The sequence below is a fragment of the Diceros bicornis genome, chromosome 36 (assembly GCF_020826845.1).
Source record: "Diceros bicornis minor isolate mBicDic1 chromosome 36, mDicBic1.mat.cur, whole genome shotgun sequence".
NCBI classification, from domain to species: Eukaryota; Metazoa; Chordata; class Mammalia; order Perissodactyla; family Rhinocerotidae; genus Diceros; species Diceros bicornis.
In genome coordinates, this window is record NC_080775.1 from 25157481 (window position 1) to 25175789 (window position 18309).

The 18309-nt window shown below is 36.7% G+C and overlaps 1 protein-coding gene and 1 long non-coding RNA gene across 28 annotated transcripts in view; one reads left to right on the forward strand and one right to left on the reverse strand.

Moving 5' to 3' along the window:
* LOC131398820 (uncharacterized) overlaps positions 1-18309 on the reverse strand; it is a 263140-nt gene that overhangs the window by 87394 nt on the left and 157437 nt on the right. The window lies entirely within an intron of this gene.
* The window catches only part of MYO3A (myosin IIIA), a 227002-nt gene continuing 209481 nt past the window's right edge, over positions 789-18309 (forward strand). For 15 of the 27 annotated variants that reach the window (XR_009216988.1, XR_009216987.1, XM_058532628.1 and 12 more), the window contains exons 1-2: positions 790-896; positions 16711-16895. Coding sequence is in view for 23 of the 27 variants with exons in the window: in XM_058532628.1 (XP_058388611.1) it covers positions 16728-16895 (168 nt within the window). In the remaining 4 variants the exon portion in view is untranslated. Of the gene's footprint in view, positions 897-16116; positions 16262-16710; positions 16896-18309 lie in introns of all 27 variants that reach the window. The other 12 variants (XR_009216986.1, XM_058532613.1, XM_058532620.1 and 9 more) reach the window with 3 other exon arrangements.

Consider the following 18309-nt stretch of genomic DNA (forward strand, 5'->3'; position numbering starts at 1 on the left):
CCCAGATCAGTGAGCATCCTTAACAGTCTTTGTTTGAACTCTCTGTCGGGTAGGTTGCTTATTTCTATTTCACTTAGTTCCTTTTCTGGGTTTTTGTCCTGTTCCCTTACTTGGAATGTATTCCTTTGCTTCCCCTTCAGTCTCTTTATCAGGTGTGGGGAGCCCCAGCACAGTTGGCTGCAAGTTCTAATACCACATTTGTGTTGCAGTATTTCTTTTAAGTGAGTAGGCCCCCAGTGTGACAGGTTGTTAGGCTCAGGGCCTTACAATTGCTATAAGCCTCCAGCCTTTAGGTCTCTTATCAGTTCTCTGAGGATTGCAGCTGGGTGGGGCTGGCCTCAGGCACAGGAGCACCCAATTGTTTCAGGCTGTGGAAGGTGGGGCCAACCCCCTATGTGGGTCTTTGAGAAGCACAAATCTTCTGCAGCTGACAAGCCCTGCCACCCACAGGTCCACACACACAGTCAACGCAGTCCTGTCCCGTGTGCATGCCCCGACCTCCCGAAGCAGACCCTGTCTCTCCACGGCAGGAGCCCCACACAGTCCACCACTGGCCCACACTCTCCACCCGCTCCTTGCGCACGCCCTGCCCCACTGAAGTGGGTTCAGTTGCCAGGCTGCAGAGAATCCAGTCACCAATCTATGCAGGCCCACACGTTGCCTGAGGGCTTGTTGTTTGGTGGGGCCAGTCTCTAGGGTGGGCTGCCTGCCCTGGCTGAGCTGGATTAAATCAGTGTTCTAGCAGTGGGGCAGACCCTGGGCTAGCAGGCCTCAGGGAGAACTCCAATGGCGTCTGTGTCAGCAGGCCCACACCAGGCCGCAACAATGGCCGCCGCCAATGTCCCAGTCCCTGGAGAGGTCTCACCCCTCACTGAGATGCACTCAGGGCCTATTAGGTGAGTCTCTTTTCACCAAAGCACTGTGCACCTTTCTTTCTGGTGATTTTAGGTCACTTTTTGAAACGGGTGAGTTTGCGCGTGGGCCCTTTAAGAGCCGGTTTTGATTTCTTTGTGAGCCAGCTTTTCTGGGGGTACTCCCCAATGTTTTAGTAGCAGGCAAAGTCAGATATTCTGCCACTCGTCTCGATTGTGCTGGGTCCACAAAATGCCCACAGTGGGGGCGCTCCCCGGCTCAGGGCCCTGCGCCTCCAGGGAGGCTGCGTACCTGTGGGCGGCTCCCTGGCAGCTGCGAAGCTGGCGGCTTGTGAAGGCGGCGTTCTTCCTCTCCAGAAGGGAGTCTCTGCCCCTTCCACCTCAGCTAAGATTGTCTGTTGTTGTAGGAGTTCCTCTTATCCAGTTTTCAGTTCTGTCTCAGGGGTAATTTTTCCATGAGTGGTTGTAAATTGGCTGTGTCCGCGGGAGGAGGTGAGTTCAGAGTCTGCCTACGCTGCCATCTTGACCTAGAGCCCGGTCATTTCTTGACAAAGAGCACAAAACCTCATGTCGAATTCATACTGTGATAGTAAAAAGGCTGAATTTGGCCTTGAGATGTGTTTATTTGGGTCAGCTCAATACTTTAAAATAACTGAGTACTTTAAAATTATTTCCCAACCAGCGGCTGAAGCCAGGATGTGGTTGCCCGCTGTGGATGGGGCATACACTCTCCACTTGGCAACAGTGCCTCTGCTCCCTGCTTCTACTACATCCAGACTGGCTTCACTCCTGTGTCTTATCTCTGTTGCCCCTGCAGACGTTTCCATTTGTGATTTCTGACTCAGAAAATATCCCTTATTAATTTGAACAGATAATTGTGTGGCCAAAAACTATGTGTGGCCAACTTTCAGCCTTAAAAATGGAGGAGAGTAATCCTGTATTACAATTTACAAAGCATTTCCTCATAAAACTCTTTTGATACTTATATCAACTCTGAGGATTAGTTCACACATGCGTTATTATTCCATTTTACAGCTGTGGACATGGAAGCTTCTAGGTTTGTATAAAGCTGAGAATAGTGTTCTGATGACAAAGTGTTTTAGATTCTCACTAATGCCACTTTTCAAAGTTAGAGAAATTTTCTAGGAAGTGATAGTCTTTCTTTTGGCCCCAGCATTTATTTTAAGCAAGTACTTTTATCCCCATCATTACAAAATGAGAAAATGAGTGGTAGAAACCAAAATACGTGCATAGAAGTACATAAGGAGACCTTTTTTTTTCCCTCTCTACAAAACATTTTTAAGCAAATTGAAGGGAATGAAACATTGGTTATGGCTCATTCAAAACAAACCATACATGTAACTGGACAAGGTCTGTTTTAAACCATACTTTATTGCCTGTGTTATTGGAAAGCTGGAAGGGATACGTGTCCAGTTTATCTGGTCTGTAGTTAAACTAGACCAGAGATTTCTGTGAGTCTGTGTTTTAAAGTTCTGTGAGAAAGGAGATACCCAGAACTTGTTTGGTGATCCGGCTTGGTGTCTGTGGAAGGTTATGTCAAATTCACTTTTTTGTAAGCTTCTTTAACGAGGAAGGCTTTATTTTATTACTTTCATAATCATACCGAGAGAATAATCTATACAATAAATTAAAATCAAGAGTAGTTCATTTATGGCTGTGGTAACTGCATGTGATCCTCGTGATATGTGACTATGTATGGGAAGTTCACGCCAGCCATGCAGAAAGTTGGGGGAAGCATTTAGGCAAACACAACAGGAGGTCCTGCTGCAGAAAATAGCTTACAATGTTCTAAGACCTACCAGAAAGCAGTTGAGGTGGAAGTCACTGCGAGTGGTGAGAACATAGGATGAGTGTAGGGAGGTCAGAAAGGGCCAGGTCATTCTGGGTCTGGAGGACATGGTAAGAATGTGGATTCTGAAGGATTTTTAGCAGGGAAATAATGTGTTGAGGTCATTCTGGCAGCTCTGTGGAGACAGGCAAGTTCTGTAGCTGACCTGCTGACATTTCAGTATGTCATTTCATCATAGGCAGGAGCTTCTTTTGAATCTAATTTAATGTTATGTGATGCAGTTTAAGCAGCTTGGCAGAAGTGGGTGCATAAAAGGAAGGGTCTTTGAATAATATTCTACAGAAAATATATGATGAAATGTTTTGAAAAGTGAGAATCATGGTATTTAAATATTGCTTGGTTTTGAGTAGAGCCATCTGCTACTTTCTTAGTGTTCTAAAACATGGGAAAACTGGTTTTTCATTGAGAAGTGGTGTTCTCCGTGTGTCTTTTGGAAAAGTTGACAATTAAACTGATTAATATTTGTGTTATATTAGAAAGAAAAATATGTTCCTGTTCATTTATGAAGCAGTTATCCCTAAATTGGGTTCCTAGCCCTTCCACAGATAAATTTGGTCATTACATCTAAAGTATTATAAATACTTGGCGAGAGTAATTTTCTGGTATTAACTTATGTACTCTTCTTAGAGATTATATGAGTTAAGAATCAAGTGTTAGGAGTTAGAGTATGAAGGCCCATTAATTCAAACATTCCAAGAAAAATAACTTGTTTTTCTATTTTTCCCTTCTATACTATTATTTCTAGGAAATTGTCCATTTATTCTCAGTTTTTAAGTTTATTGATATACGATTATATCCTTTTATGATCTTTTTAAATCCCTTCTGTAATTTGTTAGTATTTTTATCCTTCGTATTGCTCATCTGTATTTTCTCTCTTGTGTGTTCTTTTCTTGATCCGTCTTGACAGGGATTTGTCTATTTTTAAAAAATTCTCTTTGAAGAATTATTTGAAGAAAAATTCTCTTTGAAGAAATATTTATCAGTCCTTTAATCTGTCTTATTCTTTCTTGATGATGTCTTTATTTTCTACTCTTCCTTTTTTCTATACATTTTGGTTTTATTCTTTAATTATATAATTTTTAGCCATTCTTCCTTTATAATATAAAATTTGAGGCTATATGTTTTCCTTTGTGTACTGCTGTAGCTGATCCCATAAATTTTGATGAGTAGTATTTTTGTTACTATTCAGTTCTAAGTCTATTTTTAAATTCTCATTATGTTTCCTCTTTGACTCTTGAATTGTTTAGTAGTGTCTTTTTAAGTATCCAATTGTATAGGTTTTTAAAAATTTATCTTTTAGTTGTTGATTTCTTACTTAATTACATCACAGTCATATGTGCTCAGGAAGAATATCTATTCATTTTTGGATACAGGATTTCATGGATGTTCCAGTATATCCATTAAATTGTCCTTGTTAATTATGTTTTTAAAATTTTATTTATCCTGAAGAACTTTTTTGTTCACTTGATCCAAAAATCATAGAAAAGGTACATTAAAATCTCCCACTAAAATTATGAATTTAAAAAATTTTGCTTATATTTCTTTCAGTTCTTGTTTTATGAATTTTGGGACTTTGTTTTGGGCTTTTATATTTTCTTGGTGAATTAAGTCTTTGATTATTATGTGACCCTCTTAACATCTCAGAAATATTTTTACCTTAAAGTATATTTTGTCTGATGTGAATTTAGCCACATCACTTTCTTTTGTTGAGTATTTACATGCTACTATTATTTTACTTCCAGTCTGTCTCTGTCTATAGCTTATGTGAATTTCTTGCAAACAGGCTGTAGCTACCAATTTCTATCTTTTCACTAGTAAGTTTGGTCTGTTTATAATTATTGTGATTACTGGTATGTTTGTAATTATTTCCACAGGGTTATTTCTCCAGCTTTTTCTATGCTTCCTTTATTCTTTTTTCCTGAGTTTTTTTGATTGAATGAGTTTGTTAATGTCAGTTGTTTTTCTCTAATGTTTTGGAAGCTATACATGGTATTTCAAGGTTCTAGTGTTTAACTAAAGTATTTGACATGTGTATTTATCTTAAAGTCTAAAGTTGTTATTTCTAACTACCTCTAACTGGGTGAGGAACTGAAGAACATTTTAATTCCTATCACTCCACTTTTGATTATTTTTGTTCATTATTGCTTGTTATTGTTACTAACAGTCAGTGTTAGTTTAGATTTACATAAATGTGTAACAATTTCTTTGGTGTTTTTGGCAATTTGTACCTTCCTTGTGGAATCATTATCATTTTGAAAGTTATCTTTTAGAAGTGCTCTTTCTCAGGGGTCATTGTTGTTAAACTCATATTTTTGGTGAAAAATATCTTTACTTTGCCTTTGATCTTGAAAGATAATTTTGTGGGTACCTTTATTCTTGATTAATAGTCATTTTCTTTCAGCATTTTGAATATATTACACTACTATTTTCTATTGAAATATCAGCGCTCGTTCTAATTGTTTCCCTCTATGTCTAATATATCTTTTCTATCTGGTTGGTTTTAAGAGATTCTCGTTGTCTTTGGTGTTCTGTTGTTTCACTGTGGTGTATCTAAGTGTGGATTTCTTTTTGTTTACCCTACTTGAGCTTCCTAAATTTGAGTGTTCACATCTTTCATCTATTTGGGAAAACTCTCAGCCATTCTCTCTTGCCTTTTCTGCATTCTCACCTTCTCAAACTTATTAGATGTGTCTTAGACTGAATCAGTCAGGAAAACGGTTAATACCAGGTATTTCAGTGGAAGAAATTTAATATGGAGCTATGGTCTGAACGTTTGTGTCCTCCCAAAACTCCCATGTTGAAATCCTAACCACCAGGGTGATGGTGTGGGCAAGTGGGGCCTTTGGGAAGTGATTATGTCGTGAGAGCAGAGCCTCATGAATGGGATTAGTATCTTTATAAAAGAGACCCCAGAGAGCTAACTCATCCCTTCCACCATGTGCTGTTACAGCAAAAAGTCAGCCATCTAGAAAGTGGGCCCTCACCAGACACCAGATCTACCAGTACCATGATCTTGGATTTCCCAGCCTCCAGAACTGTGAGAAATAAATGTTTGTTGTTTAAAGCCACCCAGTTTGTGGTATTTTTTATTATAGAAGCCTGAACAGACTAAGGTATATGGGGAATTAGTTACAAATGTTTTAGAATATCTGAAAGCCAAACAGGATAGTGAGGCAATCTACAAGTTAACAATAACAAAAAACTGTTATCACTCCTTGGGCTGTGGGGTTATAGTAAGGAGATAGTCTTACCAGAACCCAGAAGCTGAAGCCATCTAGAACCTTGGCAAGTTCTGCCCTACAGAAACAGGGACCATGGAGGAGGCATAGCCATTGATGGAGGCACTGCAAAACCCAAAGAAAACAGAAGGGAAGTATCCTGGTCTCTCCTTCCCTCCTACCATCCAGTCTCATGCCTGGGACTTTGACTGACAGAATCAAGCAGAGGAGGAAGCTAGTGGGACAAGGAGTGTGGGAAATACAGTTCTGACATATAAGTCACAAAGATTCACGTGTGACTCTGAGAAAAAGCAGACCATTCCATTATCCTTTCCATGTCTTTCAATTTGGCTTTCCTATTTTTTTTCATTACTTTGTTTCCCTGTACTACATTCTGACTAATATTTTTATTGTAAAATGTACATTACATACAATTTACCCTTTTAACCATTTTTATATGTGCAGTTTGGTGACATTGAGTACATTCACAGTGTTGTACAGTGATCACCACCCGAACTTTTTTATCTTCCCAAATTGAAACTGTACCTGTTAAGCAGCTATTCCCATTTCCCTTCTGCCCAGCTCCTAGCAACCACAATTCTACTTTCTGGCTCTGAATTTGACTATTCTAGGTACTATGTATAAATGAAATCATACAATATTTGCCCTTTTGTGACTGGCTTTTTTCACTGAGCATAATGTCTTCTAGGCTCATCGATGTTGTAGCATGTGTTAGAATTTTCTTCCCTTTTAAGGCTGAGTAAAATTTCATTCTATGTATATGCAGTGTAACATTTTATTTATCCATTCCTCCATTGATGGATAATACTGCTTTGAACCTGGAGGTGCAAATATGTCTTTGAGACTCTGCCTTCAATTCTTTTGGATATATGCCCAGAAGTGGAACTGCTGGATTGTATGGTAATTCTACGTTTTCTTGAGAAACTGCCATTCCATTTTCCACAGCAGCTGCACTATTTTACGTTTCTACCAGCAATGCACGGGAGTTTCAATTTCTCCACAACCTCAACAAGACTTGTTTTCTGTTTTTTGATAATAGCCATCCTAATGGGCATGAAGTAGTACCTCATTATGGTTTTGATTTGCATTTTTCTAATGATTAGTGATGTTGAGCATTATTTCATGTGCTTACTGGCCATTTGTGTATCTTCTTTGGACAAATGTCTATTCAAGTCCCTAGCCCATTTTTAAAATTGGGTTATTTTGTTGTTGTGTCGGAGGACTTCTTTATGTATTCTGAATATTAACCCTTTATCAGATATATAATTTGTAAATATTTTCTCCTATTCTGTGGGTTGTCTTTTCACTCTGTTTGATAGTGTCCTTTGATGTGCAAGAGTTTTTAATTTTTATGAAGTCCAATTTATCTGTTTTTTCCTGTTGCCTGTGCTTTGGGGTCATATCCAAGAAATCATTGCCAAATTCAGTGTCATGAAGCTTTTGCCCTATGTTTTTTACTAAGCTTTATAGTTTTAGCTCTTGTGTTTATGTCTTTGATCCATTTTAGGTTAATTTTTGTATATGGTGTAACATAAGGATTCAACTTCATTGTTTTGTCTGTGGATATCCAGTTTTCTCAACACCATTTGTTTAAAAGACTGTTCTTTCCCCATTGAATGGTCTTGGCAGTATTGTCAAAAATCATTTGACCGTATATATGAAGTTTTATTTCTGGGCTCTGATCTATATCTATTTTTATGGTTGTACCACACAGTTTTGATTACTGTAGCTTTGTAATAAGTTTTAAAATCAGGAAATGTGACACCTCCAACTTTAGTCTTCTTTTCCAGTATTGTTTGGGTTATTGGTGGTCCTTTGAGATTCCATATGAGTTTTAGGATGGATTTTTTTCTATTTCTGCAAAAAATCTTGTTGGGATTTTGGTAGGGAATGCATTGAATCTGTGCTTTGGGTAATATTGACATCTTAACAATATCAAGTCTTCCAATCCATGAACATAGGATGTCTTTCCATTTCTTTGTGTCTTTTTTAATTTCTTTCAGCAATGTTTTGTAGTTTTACTGTACAAATCTCTCACCTACTTGGTTAAATTTATTCTTAAGTGGGTATTTTTGGTGCTATTGTAAATAGAATTATTAATTTCAATCTTATTAAATTTGCAAATCTAATAAAATAATCTAACTAATAATAAATAATCTAATAAATCTAATAATAAAATCTAATTATTAATTATTAATCTTAATTTCCTTTTTGGATTCATTGTTAGTGTATAGAAATGCAACTGATTTTTGTGTGTTGATTTTGCATCCTGCAACTTTCCTGAATTCATTTATTAATTCTATCAGTCTTTTTTGTGGATTCTTTAGGGTTTTCTACATATAAGATCATGTTATCTGTGAATAGAGATAATGTTATTCTTCCTTTCCAGTTTGGATCCCTTTTATTTTTTTTTCTTGACTGCTTACTGTGACTAGGACTTACAGTTCTATGTTGAATAGAAGTGGCAAAAGTAGGCATCCTTGTCTGGTTCCTGATCTTAGAGAAAAGGCTTTTAGTTGTTCACCAATGAGTATGATGTTAGCTGTGGGTTTTTCATATATGGCCTTTATTATGTTCAAGTAATTTCCTTCTATTCTTAGTTTTATTTATTTATTTATTTATTTGTCTTGAAAGGGTGTCTTGAAAGAGTGGTGAATTTTATCAAATGGTTTTCTGCATCAATTTAAATGATCATGTGTCTTTTTTACCTTCATTTTGTTATTGTGGTTTATTACATTGATTGATTTTCATATATGGAACCATTCTTGCATTCCAGGAATAAATCCTACTTGGTCATTGTATTTGTTCCTTTTAATATGCTGTTGAATTAAGTGTGCTGGTAATTTCTTTGAGGATTTTTGTATCAATGTTTATAAGGATATTGGTCTGCAGTTTCTTTTCTTCTAGTGTCTTTGTCACTTTGGAACCAGGGTAACGCTATCCTCATAGAATGAGTTGGGAACCGTTCCCTCCTTTTAAAGTTTTGGAAGAATTTGAGAGGGATTGATGTTAATTTTTCTTTAAATGTTCGGTAGAATTCACCAGTGAAGCCATCTGGTTCTGGGCTTTTTGTTGTTGTTGTTGTTGAGAGGTTTTTGATTACTGATTCAATTTCCTTACTAATTATAGATCTATTCAGGTTTTTTATTTCTTCATGATTCAGTCTTGGTAGGTTGTGTGTTTCTAAAAATGTGTCCATTTTCATTTAGTTTATCCATTATGCTGGCATACAGTTATTCATAGTACTATCTTATAATCCTTTTTATTTCTATGAAATAAGCATTAATGTCCCTTCTTTCATTTCTGATTTTAGTTATTTGTATCTTCTCTCTCTCTCTCTTTTTTTTTTAGTCAATCTACCTAAAAGTTTGTCAATTTTGTTTATTTCTTTGAAAAACCAACTCTTGGTTTTGTTGATTTTGTCTATTGTTTTTCTGTTCTCTACCTTATTTATCTCTACTCTAATCTTTATTATTTCCTTCCTTTTACTATCTTTGGGTTAAATTTGTTCCTCTTATTCTAATTCTGCTTTTAGGGTAAAAAATTAGGTCATTGATTTGAGATTTTTCTTCTTTTTTAACATAAGCTTTTACAGCTATAAAGTTGCCTCTTAGTACTGCTTTTGCTGCATCCCATAAGTTTTGCTATGTCGTATTTTCATTTTAATTTGTTTCAAGATATTTTCTAATTCTCCTTGTGATTCATTGTATGACTCACTGGTTAACAGTGTGTTGTTTAGGGCCGGCCCCGTGGCTTAGCGGTTAAGTGCATGCGCTCCGCTGCTGGCGACCCGGGTTTGGATCCCGGGCACGCACCAACGCACCGCTTGTCCGGCCATGCTGAGGCCGCGTCCCACATACAGCAACTAGAAGGATGTGCAGCTATGACATACAACTATCTACTGGGGCTTTGGGGGAAAAATAAATAAATAAATAAAATTAAAAAAAAAAAGAGTGTGTTTTTTAATTTCCACATATTTCTGGATTTTCCAATTTTCCTTCTGCTGTTTATTTCTAGTTTCATCCTATTTTGATTGGAAAGATACTTTGTATGTTTTCAGTCTTTTAAAATTTGTTAAGACTTGTTTTGTGGCCTACTATGTGGTTTATCCTGGAGAATGTTCCTTGTACACATGAGAAAAATATGTGTTCTGCTGTGATGGGGTGGTCTGTTCTGTTAATGTCTGTTAGACCCAATTGGTCTATAGTGTTGTTCAAGTGCTATATTTCCTTATTGATGTCTGTCTCATGGTTCTATTGTTCTATTATTGAAGGTGGGGTATTAAAGTCTCCTACTGTTATTGTAGAGCTGTCTATTTTTCCCTTCAATTCTGTCAGTGTTTGTTTCATATATTTTGGACCTCTGATGTTTTCTGCATATTTATTTATAATTGTTATATCTTCTTGCAGAATTGATCCTTTTATCATTATATAATGATAACATCTAACATCCTTTCATTTCAACCTGAAGGAGTCTCTTTAGCAGTTCTTATAGGACAGATCTAGTTGTAATGAACTCCCTTAGCTTTTTTAAATTTGTCAGTGTGTTAATTTTTCCCTCATTTTTGAAGGACAGTTTTGCCAGATATAAAATTGTCAGTTGATGAGTTTTTCTTTCAGCACATTAAATATAGTATCCCACTGCCTTCTGGCTTACAAAGTTTCTGCTGAGAAATCTTATTAAGGATCCCTTGGAAATGATGAGTTGCTTTTCTCTTGTTGCTTTCAAGATTCCTTCGTCTTTGTCTTTTGACAGCTTGATTATAATGTGCCTTGGTGTGGGTTTCTTTGGATTTGTTCTTACAGTTTGTTGAGACTTTTGGATTTGTAGATCCATGTGTATGGATTTGTACATCCATGTCCTTCCTTAAATTTGTGATGTTTTCAGCCATTACTTCTTCAGATAAACTCTCTGCCCCTTTCTCTCTCTTTTTATTCTTCTGGGACTCTTATAATGCTTATCTTGGTCCTCTTGATTGTATCCCATAAGTTCCTTAGGCTCTGTTCACTTTTCTTCATTATTTTTTGTTTTGCTTCTCATACTCCATAATTTCAAATGACTTGTTTTCAGGGTCACTGATTTTCTTCTGCCTGTTCAAGTCTGCTAGTAAACCCTTCTAGGGAATTTTTCAATTCAGTTATTTTATTTTTCATATCCAGAATTTCTGTTTGGTTCTTTTTTATAATTTCTATCTCTTCGTAGATACTCTCAAGTGTTCCCTTTATCTCTATTCTTTGGGGAAAAAAAAGCATAAGATGGCATTGTTTCTTTCTTAAATGTTGGATAGAATTCATTGGTAAAAGCATCTGAAAATTTTCTATTTACTGTTTTCTATTCATTTCTAATATTCAGCCAATACTTATAGAGTACCTTCTCTCTGCCAGTCATGGTTTTAAGAGTCTTTGGGCTACATTAGTGAGCAAGCTGGATAAAAATTTTAGCCCTCTTTGGGCTTACATTCTAGTAGCATAGAATAACAATAAATAAAACATAATAAACAGGAAATGGTGTAGTGTGTCAGGCAGTAATAAGTGCTATGAAAATAGAGTAAGGTAAGAGGGATCAGGAGTTGGGAGGCAGAATGGGGTGGAGGAAGACAGGTTGAGATTTTACATAAGATGGTCAGGGTAGGACTTATTGAGAAAGTGATGGCTGATGTAAGACCCGAAGGAAGTAAGGGAGTAGGCCATGTGGATATCTGGAGAAAGAGCATTCCATGTAGAGGGAAGAGACAGCCCAAAGGGAGATCATCCCCGCTGTGTTTTAGAATGAACATGAAGGCAGTTTGGTTATTTTAGTAAAGAAGAATTAAGTACAGGTTTACAAAAGCAGCCAGAATAATTGTTGAGATGAATGTTAAGATCCTGAAGTAAGGTAAATTTTTCACTGTATTATGTTCTTTTTTCTATCATGAAAAAAACTGCAACAGCTCCATATGTAATAAATCAGTTTGAAAAGATGATTCTTCATTTTTAAAATGTGGCTTTATAAGTATCTTTTCAGAATTATGATAAGTAGATAAATCAAAATACAGTAAATATGTATGTCAAAAATAATTCTTTAGCTTAAATAATCATATAATTAAGAGCTTAATTATACATTTTAGCTTTATGAGCTAGAGAATTATTTTTTATTCTGTGAGTGCTAAAGGACTAGAAACAATATGAACATTCATTGCTATGTAGAATGCAATTTCCTGTAATCATTAAATAATTAGTTGTTTACTAACTGTAACATTTTATTATATTTTTAAAGAATAAACAGCTGTCTAGTGGAATCAGTATAGTTTAGGAGTCAGAAGTCTTGCTTCTGTACTAAATCTTGAAATTCTTTAATGTTAAATTTTGAGGAAGTTATTTTAGGTTTCATTTTACCTACTTGTTGGGAGTATTGTTTGTTTTAAATGGGATTTGACTAGGTGTATTCTGTTTCTAAAATGCCTGTGCTTTTGTCGTTCTGTGATTATTGTCTTATAATACAGCAATGCACTGCTTTAAATTTTGTCTTATTGAGAACTTTTTTTTTATAGACATACATGTGTTTAATAAATTTCTTAATATAGTTCTTTTTTAATCAATAGAGTTAGACTTAGTTTCAAGTACATCAAGCATATATTGTCAGATGAAGCAAGTGAACTTCAGATTAATGTCTACAGTATGGTTCTACTTTGTAGGAAAAGAGATCACCATATTTTAAAAACTAAAATTTGTGTGTGTTATGTGTTGTGGCTGTATATATTTGTAATGGAGATAGAAACGAAGATGTATTAAGGTATAAATCTTGTAAATATATAAGTAATAAAAATTATGATTTCAAGGTACTATTTTAATTTCTGCATCCCCTATCCACCAAATAAGAAAACGTTGTACATTTACCCTTAGACTTTTAGATATGTCTTCTGATTATCTGTAATTTACAGCAGTCAGTATTAATATTAAATGTCAAAAGAAATTCTATAAATCTTATAATTTACAACCATGTATAACATAATACAAAGGCTCTCCCTCCATAACTGCTGTCCTTAATTAAGCTTCCATTAAGTTCTAGTCACCATGACTTTGGAAAACATAAACTCATTTGCATTGAGGTAAACACACAAGTTGTTTATACATAGATTCATTTAAAGTTTCTGAAACATGAGTTATTCTGACAGCTGAGAGTGAAAAGAAAGAGATATATTTTCACCAACAGCTATGCTTGGTTTATTTTGATTTGAAAATTGATGGAACATCCATTTAAACAGATGAAGGTTAAGCAGTTGAGTCAGGTTTCTTTAAGTGCTAAATACGGATGAACCCCAGGAATGAAGCATCATGGCAGCCATCACCGTTCACTCCAGTTTCAGAGAAAAAGTGATGTAATACAAGTTTCTGCAATTCAGCCAGTCCTGGTGCCATTTTCATGAATATGTTTTATCTACCTAATAGGCCCTGTGTGCATCTCGGTGAGAGGCAAGACCTCTCCAGGGACTGGGACAGTGGCGGCGGCCATTGTCGTGGCCCGGCGTGGGCGCGCTGACACAGACTCCATTGGAGCTCTCCCTGGGGCCTGCCAGCCCAGGGTCTCTTATTGAGAACTTTTAAAGAGGAAATTGTATTTTAGAAAAACTCCTGTTTGTGTGTAACGTCCAGCTCCAATCTTGCTTATTTTCTGTGTCTTTTCATGATCACTTCGGAATTAATTGCTTCTTCACCTGGGCTGCTATTGCACTTTATGCGTATTTCTATTATTTATCACTTTTCATAATATATTATTGTTACATATTTATTTATCTATCCATGAGTCATATCCCCAAAACTCTAAAATGCTTTGCATACATTTGGTGTTCAGACCTTTTTACAATTGAATTCTTATGTCTGTATATTTAAAGACCAGTAGTTAATTCCTAATAGTTCATGTAGCAGAAATTAAGATTGTGTTCAATAACATTACCACTTGAAAAGCAGTATTCCATATAATGTTTCTCCTGGTTGAAAACTCCTATTTCAGGCATTTAACAAGATTTAATTTGGTCTTTTGGTCTAACTTTTATATGGATGGCATAAATGCTTATTTGCATGAGTCAAGTAGATAGATGTAAGAAGTAGTTATTTTGTCACTGATTGTGAAATCGCTAAAGTGGATGATTATTACTGATTACCTCCTACTTGTTCCTTTGCATTTTGGATCAAAGGCACAAATTTCATAAACATTAAGTGTTCTAGGAAATATTCATAAATATGTTTTTGTGTAGTGATGTAATTTTTAGCAGGCATTCATAGCCATTTACTAGATTATGTGCCCTTAAGTATCATGAATCAGCATATGATCCTTATTTTGTTTAGATTTTCAGATTCTTTTCAGCTCTCCTTAATCCTTATTTCTCTCCTTCCTTTAAGAAACTTTTTTGTGTGTGAGGAAGATCAGCCCTGAGCTAATACCCATGCCAATCCTCCTCTTTTTTGCTGAGGAAGACTGGCCCTGAGCTAACCTCCGTGCCCATCTTCGGTTTGATCCCATCGGTTTGAGCCGAGATCTGAAGGCTGAGAAGGAACCAAAGAAAAAGACTAATTGAGGCCAAACAGCAATTACTGATGATAGATGTTGAGAATGAACTCAATGTTTGATGCACATTGATTTGTAGTGTTTGAGATGAGATGATTAATGAGTTTATTATTACTTCCATTTTTTCAATTAAGTATTAAGTGAGGGCATCATTTGGGAAGTTTTGTGGGAAGAGGTGAACAACAGAGGGGACAATTTGAGGAGAGAAAAATTTGAGAAAAGAGATCACTATGAAATAGTCGTTCCAGAGAGAAGGGAATATACAAACCAGAGAAGTGCAATAGAATTGCTAAGCAGTGTTGAGGGTCTACCTGTAGGTATTTTTATCCTGAATTTAAAGTGAAACTAGTCAACATGGTTGTGTGGTTTTCTCCAGCTACAGGCACAGGTGTGAAGAAGGTATAGAGTTTAACCAGAGTTGGTTTTTTTACCCCAGGAGATTGTGGTGTAGAAAGAGAGGAACAAGAGTGTTGAGGGCATTTGCAAGGAAATCACAGTGATTCAAGCTGTAGAATTTATGCTGGGGAAAGAGAAAATGAAGAGGGAATGAAGACTAAAGAGGGTTGATGGATGTAAAGAGAGTGAGGAATCAATGGATTGGTGGTGTGGATGAGGTTGAAAGTTGTGGTCAAACAAGTGAATGTCATGGGCTAGTATTATTATGTAATATTAATACATATTTTTAATAGATATGTTTCTGTGTGCATGCACACACGTACAAGCACAATTGCAATAAACTTTTTAACTTGAAAAGAGTGTAATTTAGCATAGATAATTGAAAAAATGTGAGGGCTACCAGAACTGCTAAGAGCTCTTTCTGTTCTTTTTTTTTTTTTAATTTTATACAAATGGTTGAATGTATTATAGGGAGAACATGAAACATTAAAAGCACTACTTGGAAGTCAAGAAACCTGGGATCTCTTCTCAGATTATATATAAAATCTCCTTTTTAAAGTCACTTGACCTCACTGGCCATATTCTCCTAATTATTTCAGCACTGTGCCAGGTGCTGGGCATATAGTGATGACAGATAAGGGTGGATACAGAGGGCTGTGGGAGTACAGAGGTGGGACGTGCAACCCAAATAGGATGGAGAGTGGTCACATTTCGAGGAAGGAACGTCTAAGCTAAGATCTGAAAGATAAGTAGGAGTCAGAATTTAGCAAAGAAACCACAGGGAGAGGTGGGAGGGAATCGTGTATATTAAGATCCTTAAGAAAAAGAAATGACCTGAAGGATCCCAAGTGGGTTATAGTGTCTGAGAGAAGTGTTGAGACATGAGGCTAGAAAATTAAGCAAGGACCAAGGACCTGGTGGATTATATTAAAGAAATTTCATCCTACAAGCAATGGGGGATCCATCGTTGGGTTTTACATAGAGAAGTACGATCACAGAGTGTGGGATTTGCTTTGATGAAGAAGTTGAAGTTCATTCTTGGCAGTCTAGTGGTTAAGATTCGGCACTCTCAACGCAGCGGCCCTGTTTGTTTCCTGATAGGGGAACCAAGCCACCCATCTGTCGGGCATCATACTGTGGTGGTTGTGTGTTGCTGTGATGCGGAAAGCTATGACACTGGTATTTCAAATACCAGCAGGGTCTCCTATGGTGGACAGGTTTCAGCGAAGCTTCCAGACTAAGACAGACTAGGATGAAGGAGCTGGCCACCCACTTCCAAACAATTGGCCATGAAAACCCTGTGAAAAGCAGCAGAGCATTGCCTGATATGGTGCTGGCAGGTGAGAAGATGGAGCAAAAAGACCGGGCAGGGTTTTACTCCACAGTAAACAGGGTAGCTAGGAGTCAGAATCAGCTGGATGGCACTAACAAAACGAGGTTCATTCTAAAATTCTTTGATTCAGTGTATTAATACCTGAATATAAGGCAGTAAATCAAAATGATTTAAATATATGCCTCTTATTTTAATCTGAAAAGAATTAATAGCAATTAATATGAGGCTAAATTAAACATAGAAATAAAGCCCTGCTTACAAGGTATTATTAAACTCATATTAATCTGTTTGGAAAAAGAATCGAAATTAAAACTTTCTATGGCTGAATACGTTTGGTTACTGCTGTACGTTTTCCATTATATCAGTGAAAATATTAGTTAATTTCCCATGAGTTTATGTGTGCCATTTAAAATTCCCCATCAAATGTAGATGAAACTCTGTACTTTTTCTCTCCAGTGATTTAAATTTTTGAAATGCTTCCATTAATTGGAAAAACAATCATCTTTGATAACTTTCCTGATCCTTCTGATACATGGGAAATCACCGAAACAATCAGCAAAGGAACTTATGGGAAAGTCTTTAAAGTGTCGAATAAGAAAAATGGCCAAAAAGCAGCAGTCAAAATTCTGGATCCGATTCATGTAAGTCACATTGTTTTTATCATGTAATTAACTTTGTTTTTGTCTTTATTAAATAGTTAAACCATCTATAAGTATCTTATCTTGATTTCTTTGTCACAATATCAGTTACAATTTGAAGAAAATGTAAAAAAAAAACTACTTGTTAGATTTTCCTTGTTTATCCATATGCTTAACATATAAAATAGAGCCCAATAAATAAATGATAAATGAGTAAATATTTAATACAAATAAATACAACTCTCAACAGTTCCACAGTTGATTTAACATTATTTTAGATTGCAAAAAATTGTAACAAAAATTCACGGTCTAGAAGTAATCCTAAAGAGTCATCTTGACCAGAGCTCCTTTTCTTCCTGCATTTATTTAGACTTCAGGCAGAATTTCTTTTACCAAACCAGAAATATTTTTTTAATTAAATTTCAGAGAAGGGAAATTAATTTTTAGGTTTGCTTAAATGTTTTCAAAGCAGAAATGGTGTTCATTTATAATCAGGGTGAAGTTCCCGGTTAAGAATTGAATTTCATGCTCGGTCCTTATGGCCTCTTTAAGCAGCACCCCGATGGGATGCCCCTTTGCTTTTTTTTGAAATAGCAATTGTGATAAGGGAACTACTAAGCCGTTTCTTTGTTTTTAAGAACATGAGGAGATTGATGAGATTCTGTTTCCTGGGAATGAGAGCTGGCTGTTTTGGAGCATTTTCAGCTCCTGGGAGATACGTAGCTCTCCCACAGCACGTGGGTGAGCCAGAGTGAGCTCAGTGATCACATAATCCCCAAACTTCTGTTGAGAGCAACTTCTCCCCTTGCTCGACTCTTGCACATGTGATGGGAGCATGGCACGATGGAAATGGTGTGATGTGTGTGGGGAGGACATCAGAGTCGCAGTCCTTGCTGTAGCTCAGCTAACAAACTGTAGGGCGGTGCAAACCCATGATAACCACAGTGTTTCATATTATTTTGAGTAAAGGAGGAGTGGGGGTTTATTTTAAAGCAGTAAATTAGATACACCGGAGGGAAAAAATGAGAAGCGCTATGCCCAGTCTTAGCTGATGCTGAATGTCTTTGCATTCCCCTATTGGAAAGTTCTTACCGTTTAAACTGAGGGAGAGCCACAAGTTAAGCTGTACCAAAGTGACTGTACCTCTCTCCTCTAGTCCTTGTAGTCAGGGGTTGAGGTTTGTGGTGGCAAGAGAAAGTGTTCCAGGCGGCTCTCAGTGTCTGGCCCCATAATCAGGGTCTGCAAAGGGTTCCTGGACCCAATTCCAGTGTGTGTGTGGAGGTTTCCCCACACCAACAGGCAGTTCTCGGATGCCAGCAGGTGGATTCTGACACTATCTCCCCGGAGATAGAGTCAGATTCCACAGGTGAAGGGCTCAGTCCCGCAAGACCGCTCTCCACTTCAGACGCCAGTCGCA